This window comes from Aythya ferina (genome assembly GCF_964211825.1).
Source record: "Aythya ferina genome assembly, chromosome: 2".
Classification (NCBI taxonomy): domain Eukaryota; kingdom Metazoa; phylum Chordata; class Aves; order Anseriformes; family Anatidae; genus Aythya; species Aythya ferina.
In genome coordinates, this window is record NC_140297.1 from 39,664,113 (window position 1) to 39,679,604 (window position 15,492).

At 33.7% G+C, this 15,492-nt stretch overlaps 1 protein-coding gene across 5 annotated transcripts in view; it reads right to left on the reverse strand.

The window, feature by feature from the left end:
• Positions 1–15,492, reverse strand: part of ZNF385D (zinc finger protein 385D) — a 431,386-nt gene that overhangs the window by 90,399 nt on the left and 325,495 nt on the right. For all 5 annotated transcript variants that reach the window (XM_084509530.1, XM_084509531.1, XM_084509529.1 and 2 more), the window contains one exon: positions 7,013–7,123. In XM_084509530.1, the coding sequence (XP_084365656.1) occupies positions 7,013–7,123 (111 nt within the window). The remainder of the gene's footprint in view (positions 1–7,012; positions 7,124–15,492) is intronic.

A 15,492-nucleotide genomic window follows, 5' to 3' on the forward strand; every position in this document is an offset into this window, starting at 1 on the left:
ATTCTGGGTTTCTTACTTCGTAAATTGTTACTTAGTTCTTACATGAAAAAAAAAAACAAAAACAAAAACAAAAGTTTACCTAGAACAAAACATCTGAGAGAAGATAGAATTTAAATTTAAAAAATAAATATATATTATTTCAAAATAGTCCATACAGACAAAAAAAAAAAAAGTTCTAATTCTCTAGCATGGGAAAGACTAGTTTTGCATAGGACCTGACTGCAATTCATATTGCTTCCTGAGCTTTAAAACTATGGTCTAGGAAAAAGAAGGTAATGTTTCTAAAATGTGCAGCATAGGCCTATAAAAACAGAATCCTCTGAATACACAATGAGCAAAATAACATTGTGTTGTTCACAAATTTGTAATGTATGCAGCATAAAAGAAAAATATTCTATTTTTTTTATTATTTTTTTGAACGCCAAAAATATCTTGAATATTTTTAGCAATCTTTTGGATTTCCATAGTGTATTGACATAAATTCCAGATATTCAGAAATCTCTGAATTACTTGCTACTTTTTCCAGTGAATAATATAAACCAGCATCTCTGGAAAAGTGTTGACCTATGAGTATATTTCCACTCTGACTCACATTCTGATCTCAAATGAACGGCATGCGCAATTCCACAACTGAAATCAGTATTTGTTCCTCCTAACACTGAACTTCACAGTACAGAAAAGATTGTACATTATTAGAAAGAAATAGCACACACACACATGCACATGTGCATGCAGACAGACAAATATATATACACACAGATGCACACACATAAGGGGATGAGTGTGTAGGGGTTTTTTTTGTTTGTTTTGTTTTGTTTTTTAATACACACACATATATAAAAGTTATGGAGTTAGCCATATAAGGAGTTGAGTTAATTCTGGAATATTTGTTCTCAGTGAGGTACAAGTGCTGCAATTAATGCTATACCCTCATAGAGTAACACTAACTTGAAGCAGATGCTGAGTATCTGAGTTTGTGCAAGAAAATCTTAAAGAACTGGGCTGATAACTTCACAGAAGGGAGGTATATTGGTTTGGAACAACCAGAAATAAAATTGCCCCAAGAAAATACATAAATGCGTTTGAAAGCTGGTAATAAATGATAATGGCAGGAAGCAACTTTAAGAAAGCTGTGTCTTACAATTCAAGCAGAAATTGTTGTTTTAATACTAAATTTTATACCAAAGCAGGGTTTTAAATCTACGGGTTAATTTATATTCTAAATTTTAATCTAATTCAAAATCAGAGGTACAATTAAAACCTGAGAATAAGTTTTGAAACCAGGAAGGTGAAATGCTAAATAACTTTTAGTTAGTTGTATCAGCCTTTCCTGGTTCTCAAAGAACAAACTTTGAAAGTTTCTCTGTCCTTGGAGAAGCTCAGAACAGGTGTGACTACTGCTTGGCACAGACAAGAAATGAAATCTCTGTTAACTCCTTCAAACCACAGAAACAGTTTTGCAGTTAGTCACGTGCAAGGCCATCTAATCTCTCTCTCAGCTCTGGGATAGCATTGAGCACTCCTGGCCATCCTCAGAACTGGGTGTCAAACTTTTTAAGACTGTTAACTGACAGGGAGCCCATACACAAACCTACGATCTTCATTCCAGAATTTCACAAACACTGTAACTGGAATTATTTCACTAAATATTCTGATTAAAACAAACAATCAAAGAAGCAAATTAAGCTGAATATTCTTCTACTAAATCCAAGGAGCACAAAGGTCAGTCGGTCTCTGTGCTTTTAATAATCTGCTTTCATATATTCCAAACCTGCTATATTTTCATTGTCTTCTTCACTTTATATCTATACAATCCTTTCTACTTTCCCCAGCCAAGTGATATTTTTTCACATCTTGTCATACTTGTTGATGTATTCTAATGTATTCTGATGTATTTTGCAATTAATTATGCTTTTGTTGAAGTGTGATGACCACTGTTGTAAATGATTCTCATCTGAGGCATTGCCAATTTTAAATACTGTGGAATGTTTACCTGTCTACAGGTATATGTAATTTTTTTCCCAGTTAGACCTTGACAACATACACTCAGTAAGTCTTTTTTACTCATTAAGCCAGACATTTCTCATTTTACTGCTTGCTCATTTGCTTTTTCCAGCTTAAATAAAATACTTTGTGCTTGTATTTACTGCATTCATTGGAATTCTAAATTATTTTCTCCGAATCAGGATATACATTTTGTACTACATTCCTGAACTTGCTACCTTCTATCACGTACCTGTCACCCTCCATCTTGGTGTCATTCAGAAACCTAGTATTCATACTCTCTGTTCTTTCAGACACATCACTAATGAAAATTTAGAGTAGCAGCAGGTGTGGATCCTGCAGATCCTGACTTGTACCATTCTTCTGTTTTGACAGGAAACTACCAACAACTATTCTCAGTATAGTTTTTCAATCTGTTGTGCAACAGAATTTTACAATTTTACCTGGACCATACTTCCCTACTTACTTTATAAAGCTGTCACATAGAACTTTATCAATGCTTATTAAAGCCAGAAGATATCACATCTACTTATTCCCCATTGTCCTTTAGATCAATTACCCTGTCATAGGAAAAAAATAGATTGGTTTGACGGGATTTGTGCTTAACAAATTCATGTTGTCAGTTTCTTATCACCTTATACTTACAAACTGTAAGTATCACCCTAGATACTTACAAACTGATACGTTGATCATTTGTTTTAGATACCAAGCAACTAGGCATAACCTAAACAGGATACGAGACCTCTGGTTCTGCTTCTCCATGAAAGTGAGAACCATAGTAAAATACTATCTATACTGCATCTTCATTCTCCAAAGCATTCCGTTTGTTTGTTTGTTTTATACTGAAACAGAACCCTTTGAATCCTGACAAATTCATATAGCTGAACTGCTTATCACTTCATAAGTACCTTTGCTTTAGAGGGCTGGAGAAAAACAAGGCAAAAAAAACACAATAAATAAGGACTCCAGGATGAGCATTCAGCTCATGATTTTCAGGAGAACATTACCACTGTTTCTATCTTAGACAAGCAATTATTTATGGCTGGCATATTTGGAAATACTTTTACAGTATGTCGTAATGGAATTCACATCCTGTGAGTACATCAAAACATCAAAACAACCTTTCTCTAAAGGCAAGCTGAAGTCAAGTGTCTGTTTAACACGACAGAAAAGTAAGAGAGCCCTTTCTTTTGTAAGAATCAACCTGGTTAGCAGACACTGTTACACCTTAGATCAAATGATGAAATTAGAAACGCAGGCAAAACAAGATCAAATAATCAAGACAGGTGATCAAAAAATGAGGAAAACTTGGTAAACTTTTTTTTTTTTTTTTTCTCCTTGAAGTCATAGGGTTTCTTTGTCATTTAGTACGTTCTCATGTTAGCAGAGTGTTTTCTCCAACATCTACCTGTAGGGTAGGCACATGAGTTGTCCTACTCAGGTTAGCCGGAATTTATTTTTCAGGGTGCTTCTAGCAGAAGTTTAATGTTTATGATAAAGCTTGTATTTAACAGATCTTCTAAACTGGTTCAATAACATCCAGCAGCTGGCAAAACCTAAAGGGCAACTCACACGCTATTGCCCTGGTGCACAATGTAAATGCAAATGCTATAAACAGATTTCCCTCAATGAAAAAAAAAAAAAAAAAAAAAAAAAAAAAAAAAAAAGTGCACTGCTTGAAACAGATTCTATGAACCTACCTCTGTTATTGTAATGTTTTTGTTTGTTTGTTTTTCTTCTCAGCATGGACAGACTTTGCTTACTTGTTCATTCCTCCCTTCCTTTGTATGAGAAGATTTATTTTAAAAAGAAATACTGAACACACAGTTGTCATGAAGATTTATAGATAACTCCTTCAGAAAGAAGCTAAATGATTTGAGACTATTGTAGTGCCTTTTCTCATTTTTCTTTGAAATGTAATTTTGATACCATGTAGCCAAAAAAAAAAAGCTCTTCTGCACTGAAAGAAGTCTGTATCAGAGAGGATAAAATTCTGTATTCTCTACAAAAATGAAAAATCTCAAAGACCAGTTTTATTGTAAACATTTTCATAATACTGTCATGCAGTAAGTAAATGGGAATTTCTATTCATTATTCTCTGATAAAACCTATCTCCAGCATCTAAAAATAAAGATATATCAGTAGTACTGCCACAAAGCCCTAGGTTTCTGAACAGGAAAGCTATTTATTGTTCTTACGGTTTTAAATCATGTTCAACAAAATATGATGAAAATGAAAAGTAGTTATATTCAGTAAATGAAAACCTTTTCATAATAATAGGAAAAAAAATTACAGTGTGTGTTCGTATTTAAATAGTTGGATTACCAAAAGTTGATTTTTTTTTTTTTTTAAAGCAACCTTTTCTTTAAGCCTCAAAATTAAATCTGCACTTTTTTGCTAGAAGAAAAAACCACAGTGGACATTCAGAATTACCCAAGCAACCAAGTGTTGTGGTTTAACTTAGCTCTGTCCATTCCACTCACTTTGCAGAAAAGCATTTCTAAAACTACAGCAGAACTCTACTTGTTATTTCTTGAAAAGCCTCAGCAGAGCACTTTGTGAATTTCATCAGTAATAACTATACACACTGAATGAGAAGAGAGTATCATAAAGACATCCACAAATCTCTTTTTGGTGTTAGAGAAAATGGGAAGAGATGCCTTCCCAAGTTAATCATTGGACAACATTTGGAATCCTAATCTCTATATAGCAGAAACACTGAGAATGCTTTAAAATTTAGGTGAATATTAAAAGGAGAAAGCAAAAGATACTCAGTAAGGTCTTCCCATTGCATAAATGTAACAGCATTGATCTACTTTCAGAGAGAGGACCATTAGAACAAACTTCCTCTGAACAGAGTTTGTGAATTGGAATTCAAGACTCTTGCACCTGCAGGTGTGAAAGGGCAATTCAATGTATTCTGTACAGCTTTTCTTCCAAGAGTTTCCTGTGAACAGCTTATATTAATAGATTTCCACTGAAACCATTGTTTTTGTTCGTAGATAACTTTGAAATTGGCTGCTGCCTCTTCCCCCTCTCTTCTTTGGAATCCTTTCTAAGAGCAGCAGAAGAGGAACAGAATGGGGGCATACCAGTCCTCTGAGTCAGAATTATCGGTGTCTACTAATATCTTGTTTCCTTCAGTTTAGATTTATTTATTTATTTTATTTCAAACACTTTCTTCTGGAAAATACCTAGCTTCTGTCAGCTGGAAAATTTTCTGCCCCATGTATGAATCTGAGTTGCATATATACTAATGTCATATGAATATGTCATTAAGTTAGCTTAATGACATATTCAACCTCACTTTTGCCTGGATCTTTTTGCAGACTAACAAATGGTATTCCCTCTTTGTAAAGGAGATGCTTCACTTTGATACGTAACACTGTGGTGTTTGACGTCTCCTCTAGCTATGTTTCAGCATGATTCAGCATGACATACTCTTTCTTCAGATGAAGCTGAAAATTATGTGCAATGAGCCAGGCTGCTCAGTCACAGGGATCTGCTGTGGCCCAGAAGTCTCCGCTGTCCCTTAAAAATTCTGTTCATCAGAGTCCCACTGCGAATGGCTCAGTATTCACAGTCACAATTCTGACACCTAGCTTCTAAACAGAAAATCCTATTTTGATTCTCTTATTTTTTATCTGTGAGGATCATGACTGTTCCAGATATTTTATTATGATTTGCATCACTGTTTGAGAATGATGTCAATGCTGTAAGAGTGTGCATTCAGTCCATGAACTAGAAAACCCAGAGTCCTCAGTGAACCTTAAGTATGTGATAGTCACTATTGAGAAAATCATGACTGGGATTTTGTTGAACTTCTTGCTAAGCAATAAAAAGCAGAGGAGAATGAAGAAAGCTGCATTATTTTAATACCTACGTGGACAATCCATTACAGAAGACTTCAAGGCTCAATTTAAGTGTTTGACAAGTTTATGGCTTTGATACATGATTGATAAGCTAAAAATACGTTAATTAAATGTTCATAAATAGCTGCCAACAAAGAAACAGCTGCACACAAGAGTTCTTTCACTTCTTCATATGACTAGCATGAGTAAGGAACCTTGTGGATGTTTTTGGGCTGAACTTCAATATAAATTCAAACATTTTTGTATCTACATAAGTAACTCCCATATGTAAATCAGCAAACAGGTAATAACTGAAGAACATTTGAAACAGGAAGACAAGCTTCCATCAGCAATGCCCACATCATGAAACTCCCTGGGAAGACTAGAATAGCAGAAGACAATATGTAGTACTATGTCAGATTTTGTCTTCACACACAAAGTTGCTGGAGAAGGAAATAAAGGAGTTGAATTCTGAGAGGCTTTTCTGTGACAGAAGAGGTATTCCTTGGCAAGGAGTACCACAGTGCAGTTTCCTCAGGTAATTACAAGGGACGGGTCTCCTCAGTGTGTTAGAGAACATTTCCAGATCAGATTGTTCTATTTAATTGTTGAAGGAATGAGAGGATGCAGGGTAGGAGCCAATAGACAAAAATTACCAGCTTCTATTATTAGTATTACTATTAAGATTGTACTCTCAAGATAGGAGTAATAAAATACAACTCTAACCAAAAAGGTGTGTTTTTGTAAGGGTAGAAAATGGAAGGTAAATCCACAAAGATGATAAACACATCTGAAAAACATCTAATATTTACAGGAAGAAAAGAAAGGCAACTGTGTCTGGGACTGATAGAAGAACTAGGACCCAGCAAATATTTCAGCCCTATTAGCAGTAATGGATCAATCCATTTTCCTATTTTCACTCTGTGCAGCACAACTGAAGTTGATGAGCTTGCAGAGATATATCCGCAGGGAAAATCTGGCCTGGTGTATAAACACTATCAGATAATTGTGTTTATTTGAAGCACCCTACAGCCTTTTCATCTGCTGAATCACAAACTGAAATCACAATGTTTCATTTAGGTTCAATTTATGCAAATCATGGCACATCCTAAAAGATAAATACATATTTCTAATCTGATACAAAATGATCAACTTACATCAGAATTAAATCTCAGCTGGCAAATGTTGCATGATATGATTTGTTTTCTTCGATGAGGAAGAGGAACCCCAAATGTATGATTTATTACAGCTTTTTGAATTGGGTCCATCTGTAAAGAGAGAAGAAAAAGAAATATAAAAGCTTTTGCTGTTTCACTGTATTTTATGTTTTGTATAGTTGCAAAACAGATAATACATCATTCCAAACCATACTCCACACTACAGAAAACTATTATTTTTCTTTGAAAAATAATATTTCTATTTCATGCAGTTTTACAAAAAGGTAACACAGTGAGGAACAAAGAAAAGTGTTGTTAGCTATCTTGAAACACGTATCCTTAGTAGTATTCTATATGTACCAATATCCCTTTACTGACGAAAGCTAAAAGCTGTAAACACTAATTAAACTTACTTATTAATTTATGTTTTTTATAACAAAGATAAGCTAGTACACTAAATAAAACAATAATATTTTATATAAAATTACTAAATAAGCAATCAATGAAAATGTGAAGGACTATTATATAAAAATAATTCCCAAATAACACAATAGCTCAATATTGTGAAAAAATAATAATTTTTGAGGAACCAATAAATGATCTTTTTCAATAAAACATCTTCCACACAACCAATGAAAAAAACAAATCCTCCAAAGATTATTTTCATAGGCATTTAGAAAAAACAATTTATTTTTCAATAAACCCTACTTAAGGATGAATTTTTACTTTGATGAAAAGCATTATTCTGAAAAAAACTCCACAAGAAAGTTGATCTAGCAGTATGCTGCTAAAAAAAAAGGGGGAGGGAGGGGGGAATTTTGGCAGAAAATTTGAATCAGCTTCCCCAAATCTATTGGTTGAAATGATTTATACGTTATTTTTACAAGAAGCATCTGACAGATATTCCTAAAATCTAGTAACAGCTTTACAGCAAGTTGGTATGCCAACTTTAAGCAATTCAAATATAGATTTTATCTTTGAATTTTATTACTAAAAATTCACATAATTTGATGAAGCAAATACATCTAATTTTCTAACTGACAATAATCAGTATTCAGACAGGATACTTTATATGTGCTTTGAGAGCCAAACACCTTTTCTATGTTCACATCCTCGTGATTTACTTTCTTGAGTCAATTATCAAAGGTTTATTTTATAATAAAGAATAACAGCTTTTTCTCAAAGTAATCAATGATTCATGGAAGCTGTAATGGTAGACAGCCATGGCCTCTATTGCAGTGAATCCAAAACAGTTCACTACAGAATTGTTGCATCATCTGATATCTGTTCAGTGTAAAGTATGAAATAGGTCATGGGCTTAAACTAATTCTTGTTGAAAAGAAATTCAGATCAGGAGAGAAGGGGAGAAGGAGAGGAGAGAGGGAGGGAGGAAAAGGGAAACTCTGTGATGTTATAGAAAGGTTTAGAAGAAATGTTCAGTTTGAAAATCCTCTTCAATTCAATGCAAAAGTGAAATATCTCACCCGTTTGTAAAACCACCATCACAAATGAGCATTAGTCCCTAGAACTAGGGACATCACTGTAACATAACCGAAAAAATGCATTGATCACTAAAGTCAGAGAATATTTGACCAAGTACTTCCATGTTCACTGAATGTTGTTAAGTACACGTATAGACTGTATTTCAGGTTGATTCTTGATACTGCAGCGTACTGTGTAAGATAATATGAAGACTTTAGCTGTGATCCAACCTTGTGCTTTAGACACTCATTTTACTCTGTAGCCTAATTTTTAAAAATAACAACATCCAAAGATAATATTGCATAGACCAGAAAGAAGAAAACTACATAGGCAGGTAAACAAACAGTAACAGCAGTTCTTATTTCAACTGCTCCATTCCTCAAGACGTGACTTTTTATGCCAGTAGAACCAGCCTACCTTTACCTTGCTGTACACTTTCAGCACTAAAGCATAACCTGACCTTAACCAACACTATTTTACAGCTGCTGAACTTTTAGGAAAGTTAGCCTAATTTTTTAAGACGTTTACATACTGTTCCTCTCACCATTGCAGGTCTAAAATACTTATGGAAACCTCAAGCTTAGATATATGAATAAGTCAACACACGGTAGCAATACTTTGTGCGTCCTTTGATTGAGTGTAACATCTGAACCAGAGACTCACGTTCTTAACCACAGTTTTGAGATGCTATTAGTTTAGACTTCAGTGTAAGCATGTTAAATAAACTCTGACACATTCTCCCTCAAGTGCCATAAAGTAAGAAAGTTTAAACGTCTGACCTATAATCTCATTATTTCTCCTGAGTGCTTTGGATGTTACACTGAGGCCCAGATAACTAAAGTAGACATTAACTTCCTAACTTTCTGCTGAACTGATCAGCTCCAAGACAACACATAGGTTCAGATTACCTAACAGATGATATACTAAGAGTTGACCTTACACTGTTGTAGCATGCATCTATCCTGTATAATTAAGCAATTCTCAAATGTGGCTTCTGACTGTAGCCTTTTATGCCTCATGTCGTGACGGGTACTACAGTACCCTTTTAGATTGTTGATCCTTTTTTATCACTAATTTTTTTATCATGTTTTGGTAATAGATAATTAGGGCTTTGACTATAATAGGCCCCTATTTTTTTCTTGAGAAGCAGGTTTTAATTACTCATCTTTCTACATCTTCCTTCCTTTTTCAGAACTGGTTCTTTCCTGTTATTCTTCCCTTGATACATCAGTCCTTTGGTTCTGTATGAGAGAAAAGAGTAATATCCACCTACTACAGCCCTTGTGTCTATTTAATGGCTTATGTCAACATGCCAGGGTTGTTAGCAAGCTACAGAAATGTCACTTTGTCATTTCAAATCAAAGTGCCTACGGAACAGTGCCTTAAGTGTTATATGAAAGGCATTACCATGTCTCATAAGCTGGAACAAATACATTTTTAGTTGTATTTATTTATGTTCACAGTAAGAATTCTAGTTCCAAAAGGGATTGGACTTCTGGTGGAATCAATTCTCACATATTTAGAATAAGTCAAATAACTCTCACAATTGGAAGAAAAGAGAAAAGAGAAAAGAGAAAAGAGAAAAAAAGAGAAAAAAAGAGAAAAAAAAGAGAAAAAAAAGAGAAAAGAGAAAAGAGAAAAGAGAAAAGAGAAAGGAGAAAGGAGAAAGGAGAAAGGAGAAAAGAGAAAAGAGAAAAGAGAAAAGAGAAAAGAGAAAAGAGAAAAGAGAAAAGAGAAAAGAGAAAAGAGAAAAGAGAAAAGAGAAAAGAGAAAAGAGAAAAGAGAAAAGAGAAAAGAGAAAAGAGAAAAGAGAAAAGAGAAAAGAGAAAAGAGAAAAGAGAAAAGAGAAAAGAGAAAAGAGAAAAGAGAAAAGAGAAAAGAGAAAAGAGAAAAGAGAAAAAAAGAGAAAAAAAGAGAAAAAAAGAGAAAAAAAGAGAAAAAAAGAGAAAAAAAGAGAAAAAAAGAGAAAAGAGAAAAGAGAAAAGAGAAAAGAGAAAAGAGAAAAGAGAAAAGAGAAAAGAGAAAAGAGAAAAGAGAAAAGAGAAAAGAGAAAAGAGAAAAAAAGAATGGGTGGGGTAGTTGATGTGTCTTGTATCTAATTTTATGGAAAAATGTGAAGTTTCTTTCTTAATTGCTCCAGAGATTTTTTTCCTATTTATCTGCTGATACAGAAATCTGTCTGCACATTTCCTTTTCTCTTTCTAAAGATGCAGACTTGTAGATATACAGCTACATGGCCTTATTGTGAACTTGGATGATTTATGTTTGTGGCTCTATATGAAGAAGTGTTCTGGACAGCCTTCAAGTTGATTAAGAAAAGCTGTTTCAAAGTAAGAATCCTTTCTCTGACAACTGCTCTTTGATACTGTAAAGCAGAATTAAACTTCAAAACAGAACAGATTCTAATAAAGTTGTGGCTGAATATTGGAGTGGTATTTGACTTTGTTATTTTTTTCATAGAGATTTCATCTGTATAATACTCCCAATCCATAAATTTCAAATAACCATCCAAAAGCACCAGATAATCTTCCAAAAGTTTTATGTAGGGAATTTGAGAGAGGTAATGTGATACCAAGGTGCAGCATGATAAGCACTAAGATCTCAAAGACTTTGGAAGACAGAGGGGAGTCCTGCTGAGAGTCAGAGGAACAAAGAGAAGGAGCTGATTGCAAAGAAAATAGAAAGCAAGGATTGCAGGGAAATATAAAGAGGGAAATAACATTATGTAGCTGAGATAATAATTGAGTGCTGAGATACTTAAGAGAATCTCCAAGTACTTCCACGTTCACTGAATGTTGTTAAGTACACGTATAGACTGAATTTCAACTTAAGTAAATGGTATTTGCTTTCAAAATAAAAGTTATAATGATAAACTTTGATAAAATCTGCTTTTTACTTGTTACTAGTGCTCTATTGCTGCATTTGTATTTCTTAGATGTAATTGATTTACTTTATGCCCATTGATAGTGAAGGAGAGAGAGGCTTACAATTCACATAAAAGATTATGATTCAGCTGACAAAGCTGTGCAGAAGGACAAGGTTTGCAAGATGTCCCTTTACTTTCTCTCGCCAACTTATTTGCATTGCAATTTACCACACACAAGATGTGATGTTCTGTGTTTGATGTGTTCACTGTGCTTAGCTTTGCTATCACCCAGTACTAGGTATCTCTTACTACATAGCACAAGCTGTGTCAAACTTTTCTTTGTTGATGGTTGGTGTCAGTCCAGGGAGAACACATTGTTCAAGGTTCACTGCAAACCACAAAGTAACTGTTAGCTTGAGATTAGACTGTGATTCTAATGAAGGTTTTGTATTTCATTCAGCTGATTTTTGTTTTCATTGTATAAAATATACAGCAGTAGTAGTCTTTTTTATTTATTTACTTATTTTTTTAATTATTCAATCTGAAATTTGTAGCAACATGATAATGTTTACTTTCATTGATCAAATACTGTAATCCCTTCCTGAGATCTTCAGGTTAAGCCTACCATATTTCAGAAAAATCCAATCTTATACTGGGGGGCATGGAAGAACTTGGCCTCTTGTTCCATTTTCTTAGCTTTGACCTTACTACCCCCATTTGGTTTAGCTTGCTTGATTTAAATTCAAACTTTAAGCCCAATGACCTAAACACCGTTCTTTGTTCTTGTGCTTACCACAGAGCAAAAAAAAAAAAAAAAAAAGGGTTCTTCATATTGCAGGCTGCAGATAAAAGCTTTGTTGTACAAAGCTTTCTGGATGAAACATCTACTACAAAATCACCAAGAACTTGACCCAGGAGATACCATGTTATCCTTCTTGCCTGTGCATCTTTTCCAGATTCCGCTATCCTTGAAGGTCTTCTGTAGCCAACTCTCCCTTTCATTAAATTTTATTAAATATCTGCAGAAGGTAGAACTCGGGATAGTAAATTTTACCTACAGAGACATTTGACCCTTTGGAAATATAAATTTTATATCAGTTCCATAAATGATGATTTTTTTTTTTTTTTTTTTAAGTTGAAACCAGAATTCAAGCATAGATCATCTTGAATTTCAACCTTTTTTTTTTTTTTTTTTTTTAATATGTTACTTTATTAGTCTTTGTTATATGACTTTTTATTCCAGAAACATGCCTAAGATACAACAACTGCAAAAGAAAGAATACAAATTTGAGCCATAAAAGCTCAAATCCCAAAATGTCATTAAAAAAGGAGGGGTTTGTTGTTGTTTTAATTGTGTATTAAAAGACAAGTGGCATGACACATACACTTCAAATGCTTGAATTTAGCAGTGAACTAATTGAGTTGCACTGACATCTATAAACAAAAGCATCCAGGTCAAAAGAGGAAGATAATGCAGATGCCCAAAGCCTGTTCAGAACACATGGTAGGTCTAAATCAAATAAGTAAGAAAACATTTTTACCTCAAAGCCAAAGAAATTATCTGCAAAAGACTGACACAAATCACTATGATCCTACACTAAGTGAGCAGAAAAACAAGTCAGGTTTTTGAAGCTCTCAATAAAAAATTGCTGTAGATCATTCTAGCGGTAATTTAAAATTTCATGGTGAAAAAAATAATTACCCACCAAAAGAATGACCTCCATTACTCAAATAGGTAAATGAATTCAGTGACACAGCTATCAGTATCTTTTCGAACTTCTTAAAATCCAGATGTTAATAGAATATTATGTTACTATAAAAATAAAGGAATGACATTCTGAGAATAGTTTCTTACTGTAGGTCTGCATTTCTGCAAATACATTTAATTATAAGCCCCAAAATTAGGTTAAACTACTGCACTAATGTTATTGCACTTGCAGGCAAGGTATTAGTATCTCCACATGAGAGTTGAGTCTTCTGTGAAGACCTTAATTGTAAAATTCATAAGAAATAAAGGTAACTCTGTGGGAGCTCCTGTCATTCATTCTCATGTCCCAAGAAATGGTGAAACTAGTGAGAGCATTGGAAACAGCATAAATCTTGTAACAACATTATATACAAAGCCTTACTAAGTAAAATACAACACAGTACTAACATATCCTCCATTTCTTACTGTCGAACTTAACCAATTCTTAAAACTGTATAATTGATGCAGCTTTAATACCAATGAGTGCAAACATAAAACTGCCTCCTGGATTATAGCTATGACTTATTAGTAAATGCTCTTCTGTCTTTCTTCTAAAGCTATAGGCAACTCCTCAGTCATGTTAAGTCACTGTCATTTATAGTTAGAGGATTATTTGATATGAAAATGCTCTCTGGGCATAATTTGACCATTTTCAATTGAAAATTGAGTAGTTCTTTCTTCTTTCTGATCTCAGCAGCATCAAAAATTCAAATAATTTTCCTTACAATCATGCCGATCAATTATACAAATGTCATATTATTATATTATGTTATGCTCTTATATTTTTATTTATGTAGAAACTAATGTTTTGGGGAGGTGCCAGGAATTCTGACTTATATTGCTGAACTTCTATATTTTGGGCACAGTTCAGCTGAGCAGTAGCACCATCTTCTCCAGGAGATATACTACATTTTACGACAGCCACATATACAAGGTAGACAAAGCATGTGCCACAGATCAAATTTCCAGGAAGCATAGGACCCACTTGGAGTCACACATCACTGTTGATTTCTGCCCGTGCATATCCATCTCAGACCTCTTGAAAAAATCTGTGCAGCTCACGTTAAGTGTATCTGATACCTTCCAGATTTGTCAGATGTGTAACTTACAATCTACCTTATACTTTCTTAATAAACTGGCGTCCAAATCAGAAAAAGAACAGTTCAACAATAGCTCAATGATTTGATGCTACATATATTTAATATTCTGTATTTCCATAAGAAATACATCCTATTGTTAGTGCTAGCAGTCCTTTTTTTTTTTCTTTTCCCCAACATCACATTAATCTGTGAATAAGAATCTTATAACCAAACATAACAATTCAAAAGGAATGATGAGACTGGTTTAGCAAGTACAAATAAATATAAAAATGAATGTTCAACAATATTTTGGTTTCATGTGAAAGCAGAGCAATGCAGCGTCAAATGGTTAAAATACATGTTCTACATGTGTGCATGGTTTATACATTTACATCAAATTTATTTAGTATCTTCCAAGTAATTATGGTGAATAATTACGCACAGAATTGAAATCAGCATTACACATCTTTTCTTAGTGTCTACCATTTCTGCTGTTGCCAATGAAACAGGTTAACACTAACCTGGCGCTTTTCATGTACATAAACCAGAATTAATACTCAACCTAAATGTAAAATAATTTTAATAATTATAGTGCAACAATTTTAATAATGTACAATAGTTTCTGAAGAATTACTTTTGTAAAAAAAAAAAAAAAATCAAGAAATCAGGCAAACAAACAAACAAAAAAAAAGAAACCTGAAGTCACTTCATAATGTAACTTGTTTATGTAATTTGAATAGGACTTCAGGATGAATTTGCCAAGTCCTCTTTTTATTCGCTTGTTGAAATCTTGTAGAAATGTAAGGATTTCTTTTTTCTTTCTTCTTACTTTTTTTTTTTTAATTAATCTTTTTAATGGTAGCAGTTGTCTAGTCACATTTCTGATGTGAGCCTAGTATTCTTTCCTTGCGTTTTTTTTATTTTTTTCTTGTGGACTTTCCCACTTGGCAATGCGGTGCTGAGGTGGCAGCAGCATTTCTGGCAAACCGATTTAATATAGAGAAACCATCAGAGCAAAAGGATTTGCATTCACAGTGGCACTGTGTAGAAATACTGTAACCACACAGAGATTATGCAAATCCATATACTCTGATTGTCTAATAATGGTTGTCAGTCAAAAGACAAGAATTTGCATATGCTAAGGCTAGTGAGAAATAATCACACAGTGATTATGCTAATCAAACACTAAACAACATGTGAAAGACTGTCAAACTGGAACAAATCTCTGTATGTACGTGTATATGTGTTAAATACAGAAACACATTGCTAAAAAAGAGTGAATTTGCAAATCAAGCCCTTAAAAACA